The following is an 18,421-nucleotide window of genomic DNA, read 5'->3' on the forward strand; positions in this document are numbered from 1 at the left end:
TGCTTGGTTGTAGGTTTTTTTAAATCCACACAGGAAGGAGCCTGAATTTTCGTTTGTGTGTTTAAGAAACACACAGCAACAGTGAGGTTTTGCGTGAAGGCTGTTTCCACAGTCACTGTAACCCACATATAAGCAAGGCAACCAGAGTGCAGTGTAAGGAAGGATTTCTTCCTCCAGTTCGACAGAATCAGAGCCGAAGGAGGAGAAGAGAATAAAGATCAAGTCCTTGTGCAGTCCCTAAACCTACACAGGAAAGTCCAGGCTGTCCAAAGCCTCCAGGAGGCCTGGGTACCATCCACGTATACATATGGATGCAGCACTGCAGTGCTTTCAGTTCCCTGTAGCATAAGTGCCAGGTCTCTGAGCAGCACTGGCTCACGTGGACTTGAGTTCCCCTCAAGGCAGAGTGCCCCATGTCCCCCTGCTGACTGCCTGAGCTGCTCTGGTGTTACCTTGATTCTCCATCCTTAGTCACTATCCTTTATAGATATGCACGTAACGGGGGTGACTGGGTGAAACTTTAAGAAAATAGGAACAACGTTTCTTCAAGTTCTTACAAAGATGATACAGATGCACAATGAATGATTATTTTTACATTTTCCTTCTATGCCGTGATTTTGCTCAAGGCCTACAAAAGGAGTTCTGTATGCCCACTGAACAGGCACCAGGCATACACTCCTCTACATGCTTGTTTTCACATCCTGTGCACGCTTGAAAAGACAAAGTCAGTGGAAAAGCAATCACCTTCATTTTCCCTTCTTAGTAGAAAATGACATTCCACTTCCAAGAGATCCTTGCTTACACTTGGAGGTTGTTTTTGAATTCAACAGGATCCTGTCAAGTTCTGCCAGTGCTCCCAGCTTCCTGATGGAATCAGAATGCAAACTGAGGACTGATCACTGATGATGAATCCTGCAAGGGGTCATATCTCTATCACAGTCCAGAACAAATTGAACCAACACCTGGGGCAGCTGAGAGCATGAACTAGGCCCAAATCTTAAATTTCAGACTAAATTTAAGGAAGATTTTTTTTTTTTTATGATAAGGGTGGTGAAACACTGGAACAGGCTGCCCAGAGAGGTGGTAGACGCCCCATCCCTGGAAACATTCAAGATCAGGTTGGATGGGACTCAAAGCAACCCAATCTAGTTGAAGATGTCCCTGTTCATTGCAGGGGGTTTAGACTAGATGACTTTTAAAGGTCCCTTCCAACACAAATTATTTTATGATTTTATGATACAAATGTGGGCCAAGTACATTTCTGGTTTGAGCAGCCTGGAGTTTGGCATTATGGTCTAAATCTGCTCTGGAATTAGCCAAGGATCTGCACTGTACAGTTAAAATCCCTAACTGAGCCCGGATTAGAACTGAATTTCCCCGAATCATCTTCACAGAAACAATAGCCTATTAGTTCAGGTAAAGGAATGTCAATCTAAACCTCTATTTATTAAAGAAGAAAAATAAACAAAGCAAACAGGAAACTAATTCCAAAGACAACTACATGGCTTACCTTACTCTAGTATGCCTGGCTCTGAAGCCTACCAGTAAACATCCCTACAAGCAAACATTTCTATCAGGAGATACAACACATTCTTGTGATACCAGTTCCCAATGCCAAGGGACTGAGGAAGGGATTAAAGACTTTTAGGAGGCACAAAGACATTTCAGGGGAGGCAAGGAGTTGTTTGAAAGTGGTGGAGGAGGGGGGGAATGTTTAAAAACTAATAACGTGTTGTACAGATAAGTCATAATCGTCACACTCACAGCTCTGGGTTCCCATGTTAAAGACAAATTACTTTGGCTGTCAGCAGCTTCATTAGCCAAAAGAGGCCGTTCAGATGGACCCAAACCTATTTACTTTTCAGAGCTGGCTGTGCCTGCTTCATATTGCAGGGCTCTGCACTGGTTGTTCAGTGATGCTGATAACTCCTGTGGGAGCTTACATCCTGCTAAGTAGTTCACTGTTTAATTGAACTGACCTTTCCCGATGGTGCCCCTTGTATTAAAAGCTGCTTTACTCCCCAGTGAAAATGGTTTGATAATCACAATATTTTACTCAGTAGACAGTTGTTTAAAAGCAGAAAATAATCAGCTAAATTGGTAGGCTCGCCTCTGGAGAGGCCCAGCACTAAAATGACAAAAGGTGCTGCAGATCAAGATAGCTGGCAAAGCTGAAGATCAGGACAGAGCCAGGAGCAGGGGCTGTGCTGCTTGAGGACGGGGGATGTCGGCAAACTCGATGGCTGGGGGAGGTGAGTGCCGGCTGAGCTGGCACAGTACGCTCTGCTCAGGCTGAGGCGAGGCGGCACAGCTAGAACGGGGCACGGGGTGGGCAAGGGCACACACAGGAGGCACGGCAAGAGAAGGCGGCTCTGTGCAAGCTGAGCAGCGCAGGACTGCAGAGTGCAGCAGCAGAGAGGGACACCCAACAGGGCACATATCTTAGATTGAGGTGGGGATAGCAAAACACTTGCTTCTGTAACACAGGAGAGATCTGTCCGAAACCATAAATGCACACCAAATTCAGGTTAGTATTAGGAGCCCTTTGAGGATGTTTGGAGCTGAGATTTTCAATTCACTTGTCTTAAATAGAGGAACCACTTGCCTTCAGAGTGTGAATGGTCTTGGGACAAAGAGGTCTTAAGTGAGAGGCATGTTTGTCGGGAGCCCCCTTTTCTCCCTGTTTTCTTCTAGGCTAGTTATCTTACCAGATGGTTGTGCAGCATCTGGGAGAGCTCTTTGGGGCTGGGAGCCAAGGTTGTGCAAAGCACATCCTTGTAGACTGTTAAGCACCTGATAACAGACAATGTTTTGCTTTCAACTTCTAGTTATGTTGACTAGCCCGAAGTATACTGTGCTCTGCTATACCTTCCCCTTCCCAAGTACAGCAATGTGTTCATTCCCAGTGCTTTTTATACTGAATTGGCATTTTACAGGTCTCCCAGGTCATCACAAGGGCTAGAGTGCCACATGACCTTCTATTTCTCTACTGCAGGAGTAGTAATTTCATTTTCTCAGTTCAGCCAACCCTTTTCTTTCCTCTTGGTGTCTCAGAGCTGCAGACACTCAAAGAATGTGCTGTTCAGTAAACTAAATTTTTTCTTGTTCTTTATTCCCAAGGACATTTCAATTGTTTTCCTCTTTGTGCTAAAGCTACACAGGACAGGATAACAGTCATATTTTCCCTCCCACAGTGGGGTGTTTTGACTTGTGTCTGCTTGAGACTCTAGGAATGCAGGATGTGTGGGAATCTCATGGGCTGCTGGTGCCAGGGTGCCGAGATAAGGCAGCTGGACTCTGACCTGCTGCAGATTAATGGACAACAGAGCCCCTGAGGTGGCAGGGCTGACCTGGGGGAGATGCCAGCACAAAACCTGGGAGATTCAGAGCATGCTGTGGGGACCTACATTTGTTCCCATCAAGTGGATGTGCAAACAAAAATGTCCCCTCTCCAGGATGAGCCAGTAAAAGCCACATTGCCCCAGCTCCACTAGGGCACCACACCCTTCAGCAGTGGCCTGTTCTCCTCTGCTTTTGTTAGACAGCCTTCTTAGTTATCTGGTCAAGCAGTCAGAAACAGCTTGCTTGGCTGTTGGACAGCTACCAGAAGCCCACTGCACAAGAAGGTAACTGGGTTCACTTTCCATATTATCCCATCCTCTCTTGGCACAGATTCAGTCTCCAAGAGCGACCAAATCTCCAAGAGAGACCACAGCTAGGCCTGAGGGTCTACCTTTACCTCATACTTTTGTGTTCATGAAGCAAAACAGATGAATTGAGGACAACCATCAGCATAAAAATCCTCTGAAATAAAATTAACCCAAGGAAATAAAATTGCAGTCTAACTGCAAGAGCTCCAGCTTGATTTCATCAACTCCCTTTTGAATGGCAATTACATTGTGAACTGATCAGTTCAAGCCTAAACCCTCCATGTCTTCTTCTGATTAAATACTCATTGTCTAAACATCCATCTTACTCTCAGTACTTCTACTTATCAATTTAATCAATTCCCTCATTATTCACCTATCCGCTTTAGCCTGCATTTTAGCATCATATTTTTTTTCAGGTGATGCAAATTTACAGAAGTTCACTCTAACTGCAAAGCAAAAAAATACGTCTTAGACAGAATGTCTTCATACTCCTGCGTTTCTCAGCTTTAAAAAGAACATTTAAGTTGCCTGATATTCACAGGGGATTGCCTTGAAACTCTGCGAACATTCCTTCTATGCTAGCCCCAAGGAGCAAGACTGCATTCAGGAAAATACAGTATTTGATGCTGGTTTGAAAAATTCATTGCCTAACCTTGTATAAGTGGTCCACAACATCTCCCCTGAGATGGAAGTATTTTGTTAGTGGAGTATTTTGAAGAATTGCCTTTGAACGCCAATTTAAAGAAAATACAGGAACAGGGATTCTTTTCATTTGCTGTTGGTTTTACTACATGCTTTTGATAAAAATGATTATGAGGAGGATATCTTCTAATTGCATCCCTGATAATATTTGCCAAATGATCCCTTCTTCCTTTTTCTTTTTTAGCCTTTATAAAATTATATTTTCACTTTCTCAGAAGGTTAGGCAGCTTTATCCTAGCTTGTAGCACTTTTTCTCAAATTATCTGTTTTCCTAAAGGCATTTTCTGTGCACAGTTTATCTGTAAAATTTCCCTGATAAATCTGAGGCCCTTAGGAGGGAAGGATTAAGCTCACTGCATTGCCTACTGTCCTATCATTATTCTAAGGTAGTGTCTGGTGGACAAGTCTCGAGCTGCGCTGGAGGGAGCTGCTGCATTTGGGGTTTTTGGGGGGGGGGGGGGATATAATTAGCTGTAAATAGATAAATGATAAAAAAGGTGTATTAACCACAATTTTGTTATGATAACAGCCATACTGTAAATAAGCCAGACTGGTGACAGGGACTACAGAGAGCCAAACTGAACTTTATAGCACTCTTTCATCTCTGCTTTCCCTGAGACATGGCTCCAGCTCCCTGCACCTTGCAGACTTGTAAATTTTGGAACAATTTGTTCCCAGAGGAGCATTAGCCTGTTATAACCGATAGATTCAAAGAAAATATCATTTACCCAGCTTGAATAGATATCCTCAAAGTCACTCCAAACTGTATGTCTCCTTTTTCTTACAAGTGAGTAATGACAATGTGATAGCAGAATATCACAGAAACTGAGTTTTATTAGCCGTAGTTCCAAAAAATCAAGAACCAACCTGTGCATCTTCATATGTATATCTCCCTGGGTCTTTGACATTTTGGCTTGTTTTCTCATAGCTGTGGGAATCCAGGTTGATAGCACTTTGGGCCCCAGGAGCTAGAAACTCTTGCCAGATTTCTTCCACTCTGGTGGTTACATCCTGTAGAGGTTGTTTCTTAAGATCTTGGACAGCCAACCAAAACCTATACTAGGCAAAAATTAAGAGGAGAAAAGAGAAAAAGAGAGAAATGTAGGTAAGACGTGATGGGTAAGCCTGGGCACAGTCCCGAAATACAGATGTAGAGCCTATCCTCGCATCTAGCTTAATTCACTGAAGACTCTCCATTTAGCATGATTTCAGAGTAAGGAGCAATATACTTTACACCAAATCCTTACACTGTGGCTAAGATTAGAACAGTGACAAGATACAGTGTCTTCCAGGACAAAATCCTGTTGGCGGTGAGGGTGGGTAGAGGAGCCAGCAGCCCAGTGACTCCTGCGCTGTTGCTGACCCTCGCTTCCTTACCAGATGCAGGCAGTGCCTAACCACCCCAGAAACACCTGAAATTATTGTACTCAAATGAAGCCGCTAAACCATATAGCCTGGTCCCCTACCTGCAATAGAGGGAAACAGCCAATTTGGGAAAAAACCACATCTGCAGTGCCAGTGCATGCAAGGCCAGGCTAAGTCCTTCTTGCCTGTCCCTGCTCCTCCCCTACCAGAAGGGAGCCTAACGCCACAGCCCTGACTCACCCAAAACACTCAACCATACCCCATCATACGGCTTTCCCCACTTCCTGGCAGGCTGTGAGTAAAATGGACTGGGGTGTGCTCAGACACTACATTAGTATCTGTGGAGTCACATACTGGTGGTGACATTTGGTTTTATAAACTGAAATAGTGTATTTGGGGTTGGTGGAGGGGGGTGTGTGCTTTGTCCTTTTCCATATTTGAGGTGTTAAGTGTGCCTGACGTCCTGCCTTGTTATTTGAACCACAAGTGACACCCCCACTTATCACACGCATGCAGAGAGTAAAGGCTAGCACTCACAGTGCAACAACCTGATGCCACATGTGGCTTGCTTTGCTTCGAAAACATTTTATCATTCAATTTCAGATGCGATGGGAATATACGAATGCAGAAGAGGCATGGAGAGAAAAGATGCTAATCATTCCAGAGTAGCTGGGACACTTCAGACAAACACTTGGCTAGAGAGAACATTTTCTGCTGGCTTATCTTCTGCCCCTGGAGCCGGGGAGGTGGGCTGGGAAAGCACACTCGTGAGAGAACCAGGCGCACTGTGAAGTGACAGCTTGCCAGAACAGGAGCGCCATCCATTTTAATAACCATTTGGCTCAATCTGAAAACCAACCAACCAGACCAATCTGACACTAACAAGAACAAGCTCTTTTTACTGCAAGCCATTGTGAATTCATGCCCAAGGCTGGATGTCCTCTTCAAGGCAAAGGGGAGTTTTGTCTTGGTAAAAATTTCAAAGCTATTCAATATGGCTTGTATCTGAAAATCAAGGAACATCAAAGAGGGGTACCAAGCCCTGCAGCCTCAACTCCAAGGCAAATTCCCTGCCATGAGAAATCATCCCGAAGCCAATACATAAGCAGGGCTTCCTGCAGGATTTATACAGCATTTACAAGAGAGAAGCAGGTATTTCTGCCCAAGAAAGGAGCAAAGAGATGATGGCTGCCCTGGAATTCGTGCTCAATTATGAAGTGCAAACGCACTCCCTGAGTCATCCCGCAATGGCTGAAGCGCCAGCCCAGCCCCAAGTTCACAAGGAGTCAGGAGAAGATCCCACATCGCCTCCTTCCCTTCTCTGGGAGGCAGACACCTCTCGCACAGGGCAGGGGCGGAGAGAGATGTACTGGTGTGTCCTCTCCGCAGGTGACCTATAAGCAGAGCAGGGCTGGCACGGGGGCTGCCTGCACAGAGGGAACAGCAGCATCGATCACAGGTTCTTTGCCCTTTATAAAACAGCATGTAAGACCCGGAGAAGGCTGATAACATGGTGTCCTAAACTGCTGTCAGAGACATAAACCATTTCAACCTCAATCAGCTTGTAATTAAGCTGCTGTCACTTGCAGGAGATACCCGTAAAGGTGCTTTATCCTACGCAGCCCCCCGAAGGCGCAGAGCGCTCCTGGGCCCCAGCGCGCCCACCCTGCCCCGCAGGGCACCGCCGAGGGGCTCAGTCCCTGCTCACAGCCGCCCCTCAGCCAGGGGACCGCTGGGGGGAGGGCAGGGGGCTGCTTCTGAGGGCCGCTGCAAAACAAAAATTAACGTTAAAACCTGACCGAGAGGCACAACATGGATGACTCCAGAAACTGAGGAAGGGCTGCCAGCATAAGGACAGCGTTGTACCCCCACCTTGGGGAAGGCTGCGATACCCCTGCCAGCGAAACGGCCACACAGGCACACCGCCCGCCCCAACAGCGCCCTGCCGGCACCCGGGGCGCCCCCCGCCTCGTCCTCCCTCCTTTTCACCCAGGGAAGAAGTACCGTTTTTAACATCGCAGCTGGGAGGGGACCTGAACGAAAGCAGCAGGTATAAATCAACACGCAGTTCAAACAGAGGAACTATTTACGTCTTTGTGCTGCTTAACGGCCAGGTCCCTGGTGCGGCGAGCCTGGCGTGGCGGGGACCGGCAGAAATCTGCCCTCCGTGGGGCACGCTGGGGACAGACGCCTGCAGCGGGGCTGCCTGCCATGGGCACGGTCCTTCGCTATCGTGGCTGTGGGCGAGGGCAAGGGCCCCCGCGCCCCAGCCCCCAGCCCCTCTGCCTGCTGCTCCTGGGCAGAAGACGCCTCTCCGCAGCCAGGCAGCGCTCGCCAGCGAGACGGCCGGTTGCTGCGAACGGCTGCCGGGACGGGGAGGTGCCGGCACCCCGGCCCAGCCCCCGGAGGGGCGCAGGCTGCCCCTCGGGCCGGCCGCCGCCGGAGGTGCCCGCCGGGAGCGCGCAGCCGGCTCAGGCGCGGAGCGGCCGTGCCGCCTGCTGGCCAGGCGGGGATGAGCCCGGCCCGGCACACCGGGACCCGGCCCCGCCGCCCACCGCCGGCCCCGCGCCCCAACCTCCCCAGTGTGGCACCTGCCCTTGTGGCTTTGGCAGTGGTTAGAAACTTCCCCTGTAAATGCTTTTTATTTGAAAAACGAGGGGCTTGCATGGGTTTCACTTCAGTAGATATGCTTCCCTCGATGCCCCAAACTTTTCCTTTCCCGATACAAACTAAAAAAAAAATTATTAAAAATTGGCAACAAGTTTCAGCCATCGGGGGTCACAGAAGATAAAACCACTTCCTGTGGGTAAAGTTCTTTTCTCGGTAACTCAGTTTTCAACATATGTTCACAGTAACGCACAAAACACCCGCATTCGTGCACTGCCAGCTTTACAGTGCATTCCTATAAGGCGGCATGTGTTCTTTGTTTGAGGTCTGCACAGGTGCGCAGTCTCCTTTCCCTTCAGGTAAAATTCCTATTTCCCATATTTCTACTTAGTTGTTTCTCTTTCCAGCTGACACTCTTTGAAGTTGGGAGGAAAAAAAATAATCAATCCACCAGTTAGATGAACATCGCAGCAATCTCAGGATGTCTCAGGAGATTTCCAGGTCATAAAAAATGTATAAGAACTCTCTGTTGGCTTTTTTTGGTTTTGTTGTTGTTGTTTTTTTGTTGTTGTTGGTTTGGTTTGGTTTGGGTTTTAATTGAGGCTTGGCATGTTGTCTGCTATATTTTGGGTACTTCAAAAATCAACAGTGTCAAAACAAATTGTAGATGAAAGGCAGCAACAGAAAGGAGAAAAAAAAGAGAGCAAGAAAAAGAGTTAAAATAAAACCAGAGAGAAAAATACCCAACTGACTGGCTTTCATGCTCTCACATAAATAATGGACAGCCAGTAAATAAGTAAGTTACAGGGCTCAGCTGAGCCCAGGAGACTGGTGGACATGATCCTGCAAGTTTATTAGAACACAGAAACACAGCTGGAAGGAGACCTGGGAGGTCACCGAGTCTAGTCTGTTGCTACCTCCGGCAATGCCTCACTCGAGATCCCCACCGGGACCAATTTTTCTCAGCTAGGAAGATATGGAAACACACCACCACAATCAGCCTGTGATCTGGGACTTGCACCACTGGGTATAAGAGCAGGATGTGGTCCCCTTGCTATACCACCAAATTATGTTAATTTCAAGGCATTCTCAAGTGCATACTTCACACAACCTTCTCTAGCATTACCAGGAATTTCTAGGTTTTCCAGCAGTTACTTTCTCCGATCTGCCTTGAGGACAACACAGAAGCCTACAGGACTCCTGCCAGTTTTAATGAAGATAATACTGACGTTTCCCAAGACATAATACATCCCCACCTGCAACAGTTCCCAGATCTCTGGATAGTTACTGGGAGAAGAGTCCTTAAAAAGATAACTACAAAGGCAATTTTTCTAGCAAGGTGCTAGATGCTGTGCTCTCAGAAAGTTTCTTACAGCTTCCCAGGGTTTGGGTGAGATGCATCTCACTTAACTGTAGATGTGTGCCATGCAGACACTGTCATTTGAATCAGTCTCTTCAGGCTTAGAGATGGTAGAGACAGACAAGGACTTTACAGTCTAATTTCACTGCTTTTAGTTTTGTTCCCACTCAAAGCTGAAACACATCCTTCCTGGGTGATGCACTAACTCCTCTTCAGCTTCCCTTCTCTCACTGTAAAGGGAGCCTTGGTGATACAGAAGAAAGCACTACTTCCAAGCTGCCAACTTAGGTGAGACAGATCCCAGCCTTGCTGTTGGGCATAACTTAAATGTTGCTTGCATATTTAAGCATCCAGCAGTTGCTTTCCTTTCTGCCACACACTCCTAATACAAACTTGGGAGCTTTCTCTGCCACACCTGAACCTTGGAGAGCCACCTTCTGCTCTCTAGCACCACTGCTAATAATACATCTATTCTAATTTTCTTCATTAAAATTTCTGCCTTTACATCCTGTTGATATTCAAAGCTTTAAGCAGGCTTTGGAATACTGATCCAATATTAAATAATAATCATACCACATAAGCCAACACCATGATAATGATTCCCTAAGAATGATAGCTATGTTCCCATATTACCAAATAACGATACCAGTGTCTTCCAAAAAGGATACGGGATTTAACCTCTCTACCCCAGCCCACTGACTTGCAGCCTCCCTTTGCTACAAACCATCTCAAAACCAAACAGAATGCACATCAGCAGAGGGAGCAGCTCTGACTGACCGAGGAAGGCACACACTTGCCTTCTCATAATGAAACTTTCTCCATTTGTTTTAGTAGGACAAAAATGAACATGGGGGACACCTGTTAGTCATAAAACGGGCTGGATTTCCTTAGTGCAACCTCATATATGTTTCAGAAAACCCATCTGAGGAGTATTTTATTACAGTATATTAATTTTTGCACTTCTTCACTACAATTTAATTGCAAATGAGCACCGCTGTACAGAAGTACAGTAAGGATATACAAATTCAGTACTTGTTCAGCAATAAAATTTCAAGCTCATTTATGTAATTTAGTAACACTCCCTTGTTAATCTTACAAGTTAACTTTCAGGATTTTAAAAATAACAAACATAGAAGTGCATTGATTTTTCACAGTTTTGCTGCTAGCATGCTTTCTGTATTTCTCCTTGGACAGACAAATTCGAAAAAGACGATGGTCAGGTCCAATGTCATTTGAAGTCACTTTCTGGGGAATTTCCCTTTCAGATCTTGCAGGCTAGCAGACTGCAATAAAGCACACTAAAGCAATTGTTCACATGCTTTATGAATCTGTTTGATTTTCTAAGTGAAAAAAAATTAACAAAACGCAAACTCAAGGGCTGTGCAATCAAGTTCTTAGCTGGTGTAAACTAAGAACAACATCAAACCCGCTCACCACCAGCAAAGACCAAAATCCAACTGACTGCATGCTCAGCTGACAGCAGATTTCCTCATGCTGGGAGCAGGCATGATTCTGCCAGTGAGCCTGCAAGCTCTCTGGCCGCCTCTGCCAATGACCACTGGGCATACTGGAACAGGACTGCCCCAAAGAAAGCATGTGAACTAGTCCCTGTGCCCATCCACGTGCTGAGACGGCACCAGAACACCACAACAAAGCCTCCACAGTATAATTCAGACTGTGAAAAAAAAGTGGGTTTTACTGGATACTGCCATATCTAGGGCAGTCAAATTACATTACTGCTGGATTCTTTTGTGTCTCCAGGGCTAACCAGGGGCAGGTGAGGACTGTTGCAGATATCCATCTAGCGCCTCTGCTATAAGGAGCAGGGTTAAGGATCCATCATGCAAGAGTACAAGAGCACAGACTAGCACCCTGACACCAACTCGAACCCTCGCCTTCAGCACAGGCTGGCAGCTGCAGACTGCCCTGCTGCTAACCACCATCGTCCTGCTTCTGCACAAATGGATGAACGTGGCAGTAAATTTGGCTGTTTGTCACATGCAGGTGAGAGTCAGTAACCAGTTACGGTTCAGTAACCTTAGCCACTGAATATCAACCCATCAACCTCTACCTGTTCAGGCTGCCTCTCTGGCTGGCATGAGCTCTCTCCTATTTTCTCTGCAGCACCAAGCAAAGAAACTAACATTCAAATGCTTGCAATCCTGAACACTAATCCCAAGGTTTGCCCCAGTCCTGTGTCAAGCATAATCCTGGGAATCTCAGTTTCTCAGAGCTCACTGTAATACATACGCTTCTGCTGTTATGGGACCTGTTTTGGTTTGGTTGTATCTGCAGGATACAACAAAACACTAGCTCTTCCATGGATGGTACCCACAGCAGAAGAGCTGCTTTTCCTAAAATAAACTTGAGGGTTAGTGTTACAATTAGAGTTAAGATTCAGGACAAGGATGATAAAACCTGTGCCTATATCCTGATTAATGCTAGGACAAGCAGTGGGCTTGCTGTGTAGGCAGGGCTGTGGCTTTAGCTGGGGGTCTATGGGGGATATCTAGCTAGACATCTCTTTTTCTGTTGGTGTAAGAAGATACCAGGTACCAATAAGGGAAAATGGCTTAATACATTAGATCTGAGGTACACAGGGGTGACTAATGAATCCTAACACACTGAGTTTAGCACTTAGTTTTGCAGCTGGAAGGACTGAAGAGAGCGGCATACCCTTTGAAGGACTGCTACCCCAGAATGAAGCATGCTGTTGGCACTTCCAATGTCTTTTCATCAATTCTGCAATGGGACTGTACCTTGGAGCAATGTACTAGGGCCAGAGATCGGGTTTAGAACAGTGTTATGGATATGGACAAGGCCAGAGGGGCTGGATCTTCTAGCAAAGGTTTTGTCTTCGTCTAGTGTTGGTTTGCCACCAAAAGGGCATTTTATTGCTGCTCTCTGTTCCTGCTGTAGTTGAAGTAGCAGAATTGTGCACAACAGATTTATATACTCTCAGTCTGATGTAGGATCACATGGCTGTCTACATCAGGGGTCCTCAAACTACAGCCCATGGGCCGGATACGGCCCCCCAGGGTCCTCAATCCGGCCCCCGGTATTTACAGACACCACCCCCCGCCCCCCCGCCAGGGGTTGGGGGGGGAACCAAGCAGCTGCAGATGGCTGCCTGCCACTGCATCTGTGCACCGGCCCCCTGCTTAAAAAGTTTGAGGAACCCCGGTCTACACAATGTTTCATAAAGCAGTTTTATCTTCTTCACAACATGAGAAGCCAGGTACTCAGAATTCCCATACAGAGACAGTGCTATTAAGGTGAGAGTCAAGCTCTGGAACAGTTGTAAGGTGCCAGAATTCAACAGTAGCTGTTGCAAACCCGACTTGGTGCATGCCAGGACTGCAACAGTTTTTAGCCACATGATCGCCATACTATGTTTCCCTCACACAACCCCTGCCACAAATACACATGCAAATCCTATATATTGTTGGGGGCTTAATAGTGATACACTGTGTTTCATCACATTATTACAACTTTGCAAGACCTTTGCATGCAACACTTAATAACACTGGCTCTGCTAAACACTGTTCCGGAGATTACTTACATAGCTCTAGTATTGGCATCCATAGTAGTGCTATGGGCCAAATCCTGCCATTCGCAACTTCATTCAAATGCATGTTTCTAGCAGTTCAAGACAGACCAAGCATTGGATTTCACCTATGCAAGAGAGTAGGATTGGTCCCATTCATTTAGTTAAGTCAAAGAAGGTTTTGCACCTGAGGTTTTCTGAGCTGAACTCTGATTCCAGGAAACGAAGGAACTGGTCTCGGCCTACTGGGTCCTTCAGCACCTCATCCATGGAGAAACCCCATCTTTTCACACGCTGCTGACTAGGTTCTTTGCTGTTTGGAGAGAGAAGGGAAAAAACAGATGGAATGCACATTTCTGCCTGCTGTCAGAGCAGCTGCTGCTGTTTCTGTTAAGCAGCAAAGGGAGGAAGATTATCAGACAAGGAGATGGTGGGGTTTTTCCAAGATTTTGCGGAAACACAAATTAGCAAATAACATACAAAAAGAAGCTATAAAGATCAGGATCATCATTAAAGCAGCTGTACTATCTGGGTACATAGCAAAACAAGACAGACAGTGAATGATACGATTTTCAGTGTAATTTCTGGTAGGTTTCATGTAAAGAACAGCATGCCATACTTGAATAATTATTCATTATGCACTTCTTATGTATCTCCTCAAATGTACCTTGGGATTTCTTATATGTCAAGGCAGAAATCTGCCAGCAGTGTTCCCTGGGCCGATGGTGGGCTCCAGGGCATCTCCTTGTGTTCTACAGTGCTGGCTGGTCACTTGGAAATGGCTTCAGATTTTCAGTTCCACATTTGCATCAAAAAAAAGCAGTTTCACTAAGGAGCAGTGCAGAAAAGATTTCTAAATATGGTTACTGCTCTGTGGCCTTTTATTTTTCAGTGCCTCTGATTTTTGGATGCCTACCTCTTGGAAGACTAAAAAGCCTCTCACTCCCACCCTCCATGATAATCACTCTTCCTTTCTGTCTCAGCTGGGACACTGAGATGCAGACTCCCCCAAAATCACTAAGAATCTTTCTCCTCAATTATTTCTTAATACAACCTTACTTACATAAGATATTTGAATTGCCAGACATGTCGCAGAGATGCCTATGGGGAGAGGCAGTGCCGGGGAATCACAATGAGGATCCTACAAGACAGTCTACATCAAAGCATAATCTGGGCTCACAAAATGTTTGAAAGCTTCTGGTGTGATGGCGTCATACTATGAGACAACCACAAAAACAGAGCTCAGCTGCTCACGTTTGTGACAGTAGAGCCATTGTTAACAGTACATATCTATTAAACTACATGTCTCATCATGTCCACAGTGATTCCTAATCCTGGAGCCTCAGGGGACAGTGGCGATCTGTGCTGAAGACAAATAAGCCAAAGGGGTAAATAAAATGCCCGCTTTGATTTTCTCTTGGTGTAAAGATTAAGCAAAACTGATGGGCACGTCCTCACTCGAAGTGCAGATCATTTGGGATGGCTCCTCCTGCACTTGCCCAGGAGCCAGCAGTGCTGCAGACAGGGGCACAGATGCCAGCCTACCTGTTAAGTGAGCCAGCACGGGCGCGTGAAAGCCATATTTGTGCGGAGCTATGCACAAGCTAAGATCAGGAAATTTCCTGATGAATCCAGAGATCTCTGGCTGCTCTTCTTGCTACTGCACAATGTTCTAGCATGAACAAAAAAGCCAAAGTGCTGTCTAGAATTGAAGGCTTTCCGTGATGTTTCCTGAGTCCTGAGTGCCATGAAGGATGAACTGTAGTGGCACAGGGTTGTCCATACTCAGCAGCTGGCCTTGCCATTAGAAGTGAGAGGCTCTTTGTTTTCCTGAGCAAGGGCTCTGCTCTCCTAACTGAGGAAACAACTTTGCAGGCAACACAAGGGGAACTCAGGGATCACTTAATTATTCATGCAAGTTGCAACTAGATGCAGATGCAGTGAGTTCTCTTACAATAGAGAATAAAATGGAAATACAGAGCTGTTTGTTCTTCCATCTCCCAAGAATACAACTTTCTTTTTTTCATCAGCAGGAGAATCAACTTCCTTAACTCTGAAATTGTAGCAGAAGCCAAGTATTTATTTTAAATGCCTATAAGGCTGTGACATCAGCTTAATTGTATTCTTCAGGGACAGACATCTTTTCTGAGATTTGCAGCTACCTCAACAGATGTGGTTATAACAGATGCCTGGATTACCTTGTGGGTGGGGGTTCCTCCGGAGAAGTATTTTGCAGGGGCTATAACTGGTTCTAGCCCTGCTAGGGAGGATGGAGAAAATGAGCGAAACTGACTAGAAAGGAAATTATAAAATATTAAAGTTACATGAGGAGAGGCAGAGATTAGGGAAGTTTCTGTGACTACCAGAGAAGCAAGTGAAAAAATCTTTCACATCCCAGACCATATGGCTGTTAAACAGGGAAGAAAACTTGCCCCTTTCCTGGAACATGGATTCACTATGAATTAGCTTTCTTAGGCTGGTAGCTTCTTAAACTTTACATTATTATTCAAGAATAGACAGGATTAGATCTGGCATTCTCTTTTCAAAGATTTGCTAAAGTGAACTCCCTGTTCAGATCTGGTGCCAAACAGCAGCAGCTAAACGCTAGGAGAAGCTGCTCAGCACTTCCAGTAGCTGGCCACAGCATGTGAGCGAGTACTGAAGGTGGTATGTGGCATGGCAATTCCATGCTGTGATACTGCTAGGTACAGAGGCAGGCAGGACAATTCTAGCCCCACTACAAGGACTGTGGATAGCCTATGATGGCAAGACATGTAGACACTGGCCAGACTTCCCTTGCACCAGCATCACGTGGGCAAAAGATCTAAATTGCAGTGCTGTGCTTGTTTTTTTGGAGAAACTGAGGTGCAAGGCATTGGAGGTCCTAGTGTCATTCCTCCTCCTTTTCATCTATTAGACACCATAACAGAGACAAGCCAGTTTGTTCACTAACAGGTGAGGCCCAAACTCACTTTCATCATCTATTACAATTCTGACCTGCCAGGTCTCACACATTATGTGTGAGCTACACTCCTCTGGCTCCTGTGCCAAATCCCCCTCCGCACAGCAGGAACAGTCACTGCCCTATGACCCATCCTATTCTGCCAGTAGCATCTTTCATGGGATCCCAGGACAGGAGCAGGGCTGGAGCACTGCAGCTGGGGGAGGACCAGAGAGCAGGCTCTCAAGGGTCAAAGGAGATGTGCTAGAACAATATTTCTTAGCAGTATACTAGATCTGTGGACTCTTAGACCTAGGTCTGTGCATGTCCTTGACAGGCTTAGAGAGTACCACACATCAGGTCATACGGCAGTGGAAAGGCTGAATAATTCACACAAGAAGTGATAAAGCATAAGCTCCTGTTTAAACCTTAGCTATGTTACTTGTACCCTGTAAAGTTACACACAGCTTCCTATCCAAACAGGGCAGTGAAAGAAGCATACAAACAAAACGGCAAGACAACTCTAACATTACTTAAAACCACCGATTCTTACCTCATTTCAATGTCCCACAATGCTGCATCATCACTTATCCAGGGATTGGAAGGCTCAGCAGGAGTTATAAACGGGTCATATTCCACATATTGCTCTGTGTAGGCTATTAAACTGCGACAAAACAAAATAAAAATAAAATAAAATAAAATTAAAAGAAAGAAAAAAAATTGGGGCCTGGATACTGAGTCACATGTCAGAGAGGTACAGATTTTCTTTTTTTTCTTTTTTGTGTGCTTCTTTTTATTTTTTGTAGGGATTAGTCAGCTTCTCAGCAACCACAGCAGTCCCTTTTCCCAAGGATGGTGCATGCAAGGATTCCTCTGCAAACGCGCACCAGCTCACTGCAGTATCTTCCTGAAGCTCATCTCTGTTGAGGTGCCCATAAAAAACCCAATGAAGCGACAACTGGTCCCCCAGAAAGCCACCGGATGGCTGTGAAGCGCATGTCCTCCTGTTCATTTGTTGCCTCTTGCCCTTTTGGGTTTTGCAGACTTTTGCATCCACTTAACTTTATGCGTTATGAGTAACTCATCTAAATAGGGTCATGTGCTGTATGTAGCTAAGAATATACTTAAATCTTTGGAGGATCACGGTCCTGAATGTCAAAGCTTCAGGCTATAGATGATTTTTTTTGTTACATTGGTATATTGTTTAGTCTAATGGCACTATTGTAAAATACTTCAACAGTAGTTTATAATAATTAACTTGGAATGTAGTAAATTATATGCATGTTGGAAAAACACCTGACCTTTATACTGGCTTGCTTCATGATGAGCAAGATAAGACATATAGCCTCTAATCCTCACTAGGATGAGATTCAAAGAGCTTCCTGGGAAAAGGACTGTGCTTGCATAAGTGATTCAGGAATTCCACTGGGGTTGCAGCTAGGGGCGCATTTTTACAAAAGAAAGACAGCATATATGAAATAAATCAAAAGAAATTTGTCCTAGACCATATTGGAAATACTCTAAGGCACTTTTTAATTTTTTTTGCCTAGGTCTGCCAAGTAATTAACTAAGTTAATTGAGTCTCATCATACTGAACAACTAATCTACTTGCATCGTGATTGTCCATGCTAAACCTTACCTCTGGTCTTCCACATCTCAAAAAGGTAGGAGAATGAAAAGACCCCGTGAAACAAAGGGTCACAAAAGGCAGAAAGTTTCCCTGACCTGCTCTACAGTAATTATTTCTTTTTGTTTGTCCTAGCTCTTATCATGAGGCATTAAAATCACACACTTTTGTAACCACAGCAGGTTCCCATTGCCCCTCAGGGCACTCAGGGCTGTCTCATCTCATTTCATTAATTACATTTCATGACTGCTGTGGGTCAAGGGTTGGAGGAGGGAGCAGCGTCCAATTTCAGAAAGCAGCAGCAATCCCTGAGACATCAATGAGAGAGAGGGTTGGTTAAAAAAAAAACCAACAAAAAGGATCAATCAGAAGACATCTGCTGTGAAACTTGAATTGCTCCTAATAAAATAATAAGAAGGCATCAGAGGTACTAGCACAAGTACTAGAAAATATAAATGGGGAAAAAACTAAATTAGATGAAACAAGGGGGAACTGCTAAGCACATTTTTCTGATTCAGTATAATGACAGCAGCAGAATCACTGCCTTATTGTCTACAGCAAGCTACAGGCAGGGACTCCTAAGGGAAAGCATTTCTGTCAAAATGCAGACCTGGACTTCTGG

At 45.4% G+C, this 18,421-nt stretch overlaps 1 protein-coding gene across 3 annotated transcripts in view; it reads right to left on the reverse strand.

Moving 5' to 3' along the window:
* Window positions 1-18,421, reverse strand: part of RGS6 (regulator of G protein signaling 6) — a 280,436-nt gene that overhangs the window by 35,778 nt on the left and 226,237 nt on the right. For all 3 annotated transcript variants that reach the window (XM_037395325.1, XM_037395323.1, XM_037395324.1), the window contains exons 13-15: window positions 16,726-16,836; window positions 13,419-13,544; window positions 5,220-5,406 (exon numbers count right to left, since the gene is read on the reverse strand). In XM_037395325.1, coding sequence (XP_037251222.1) covers window positions 5,220-5,406; window positions 13,419-13,544; window positions 16,726-16,836 — 424 coding nt within the window. The remainder of the gene's footprint in view (window positions 1-5,219; window positions 5,407-13,418; window positions 13,545-16,725; window positions 16,837-18,421) is intronic.

Source organism: Falco rusticolus, chromosome 7 (assembly GCF_015220075.1).
Source record: "Falco rusticolus isolate bFalRus1 chromosome 7, bFalRus1.pri, whole genome shotgun sequence".
In the NCBI taxonomy this organism is placed as follows: Eukaryota; Metazoa; Chordata; class Aves; order Falconiformes; family Falconidae; genus Falco; species Falco rusticolus.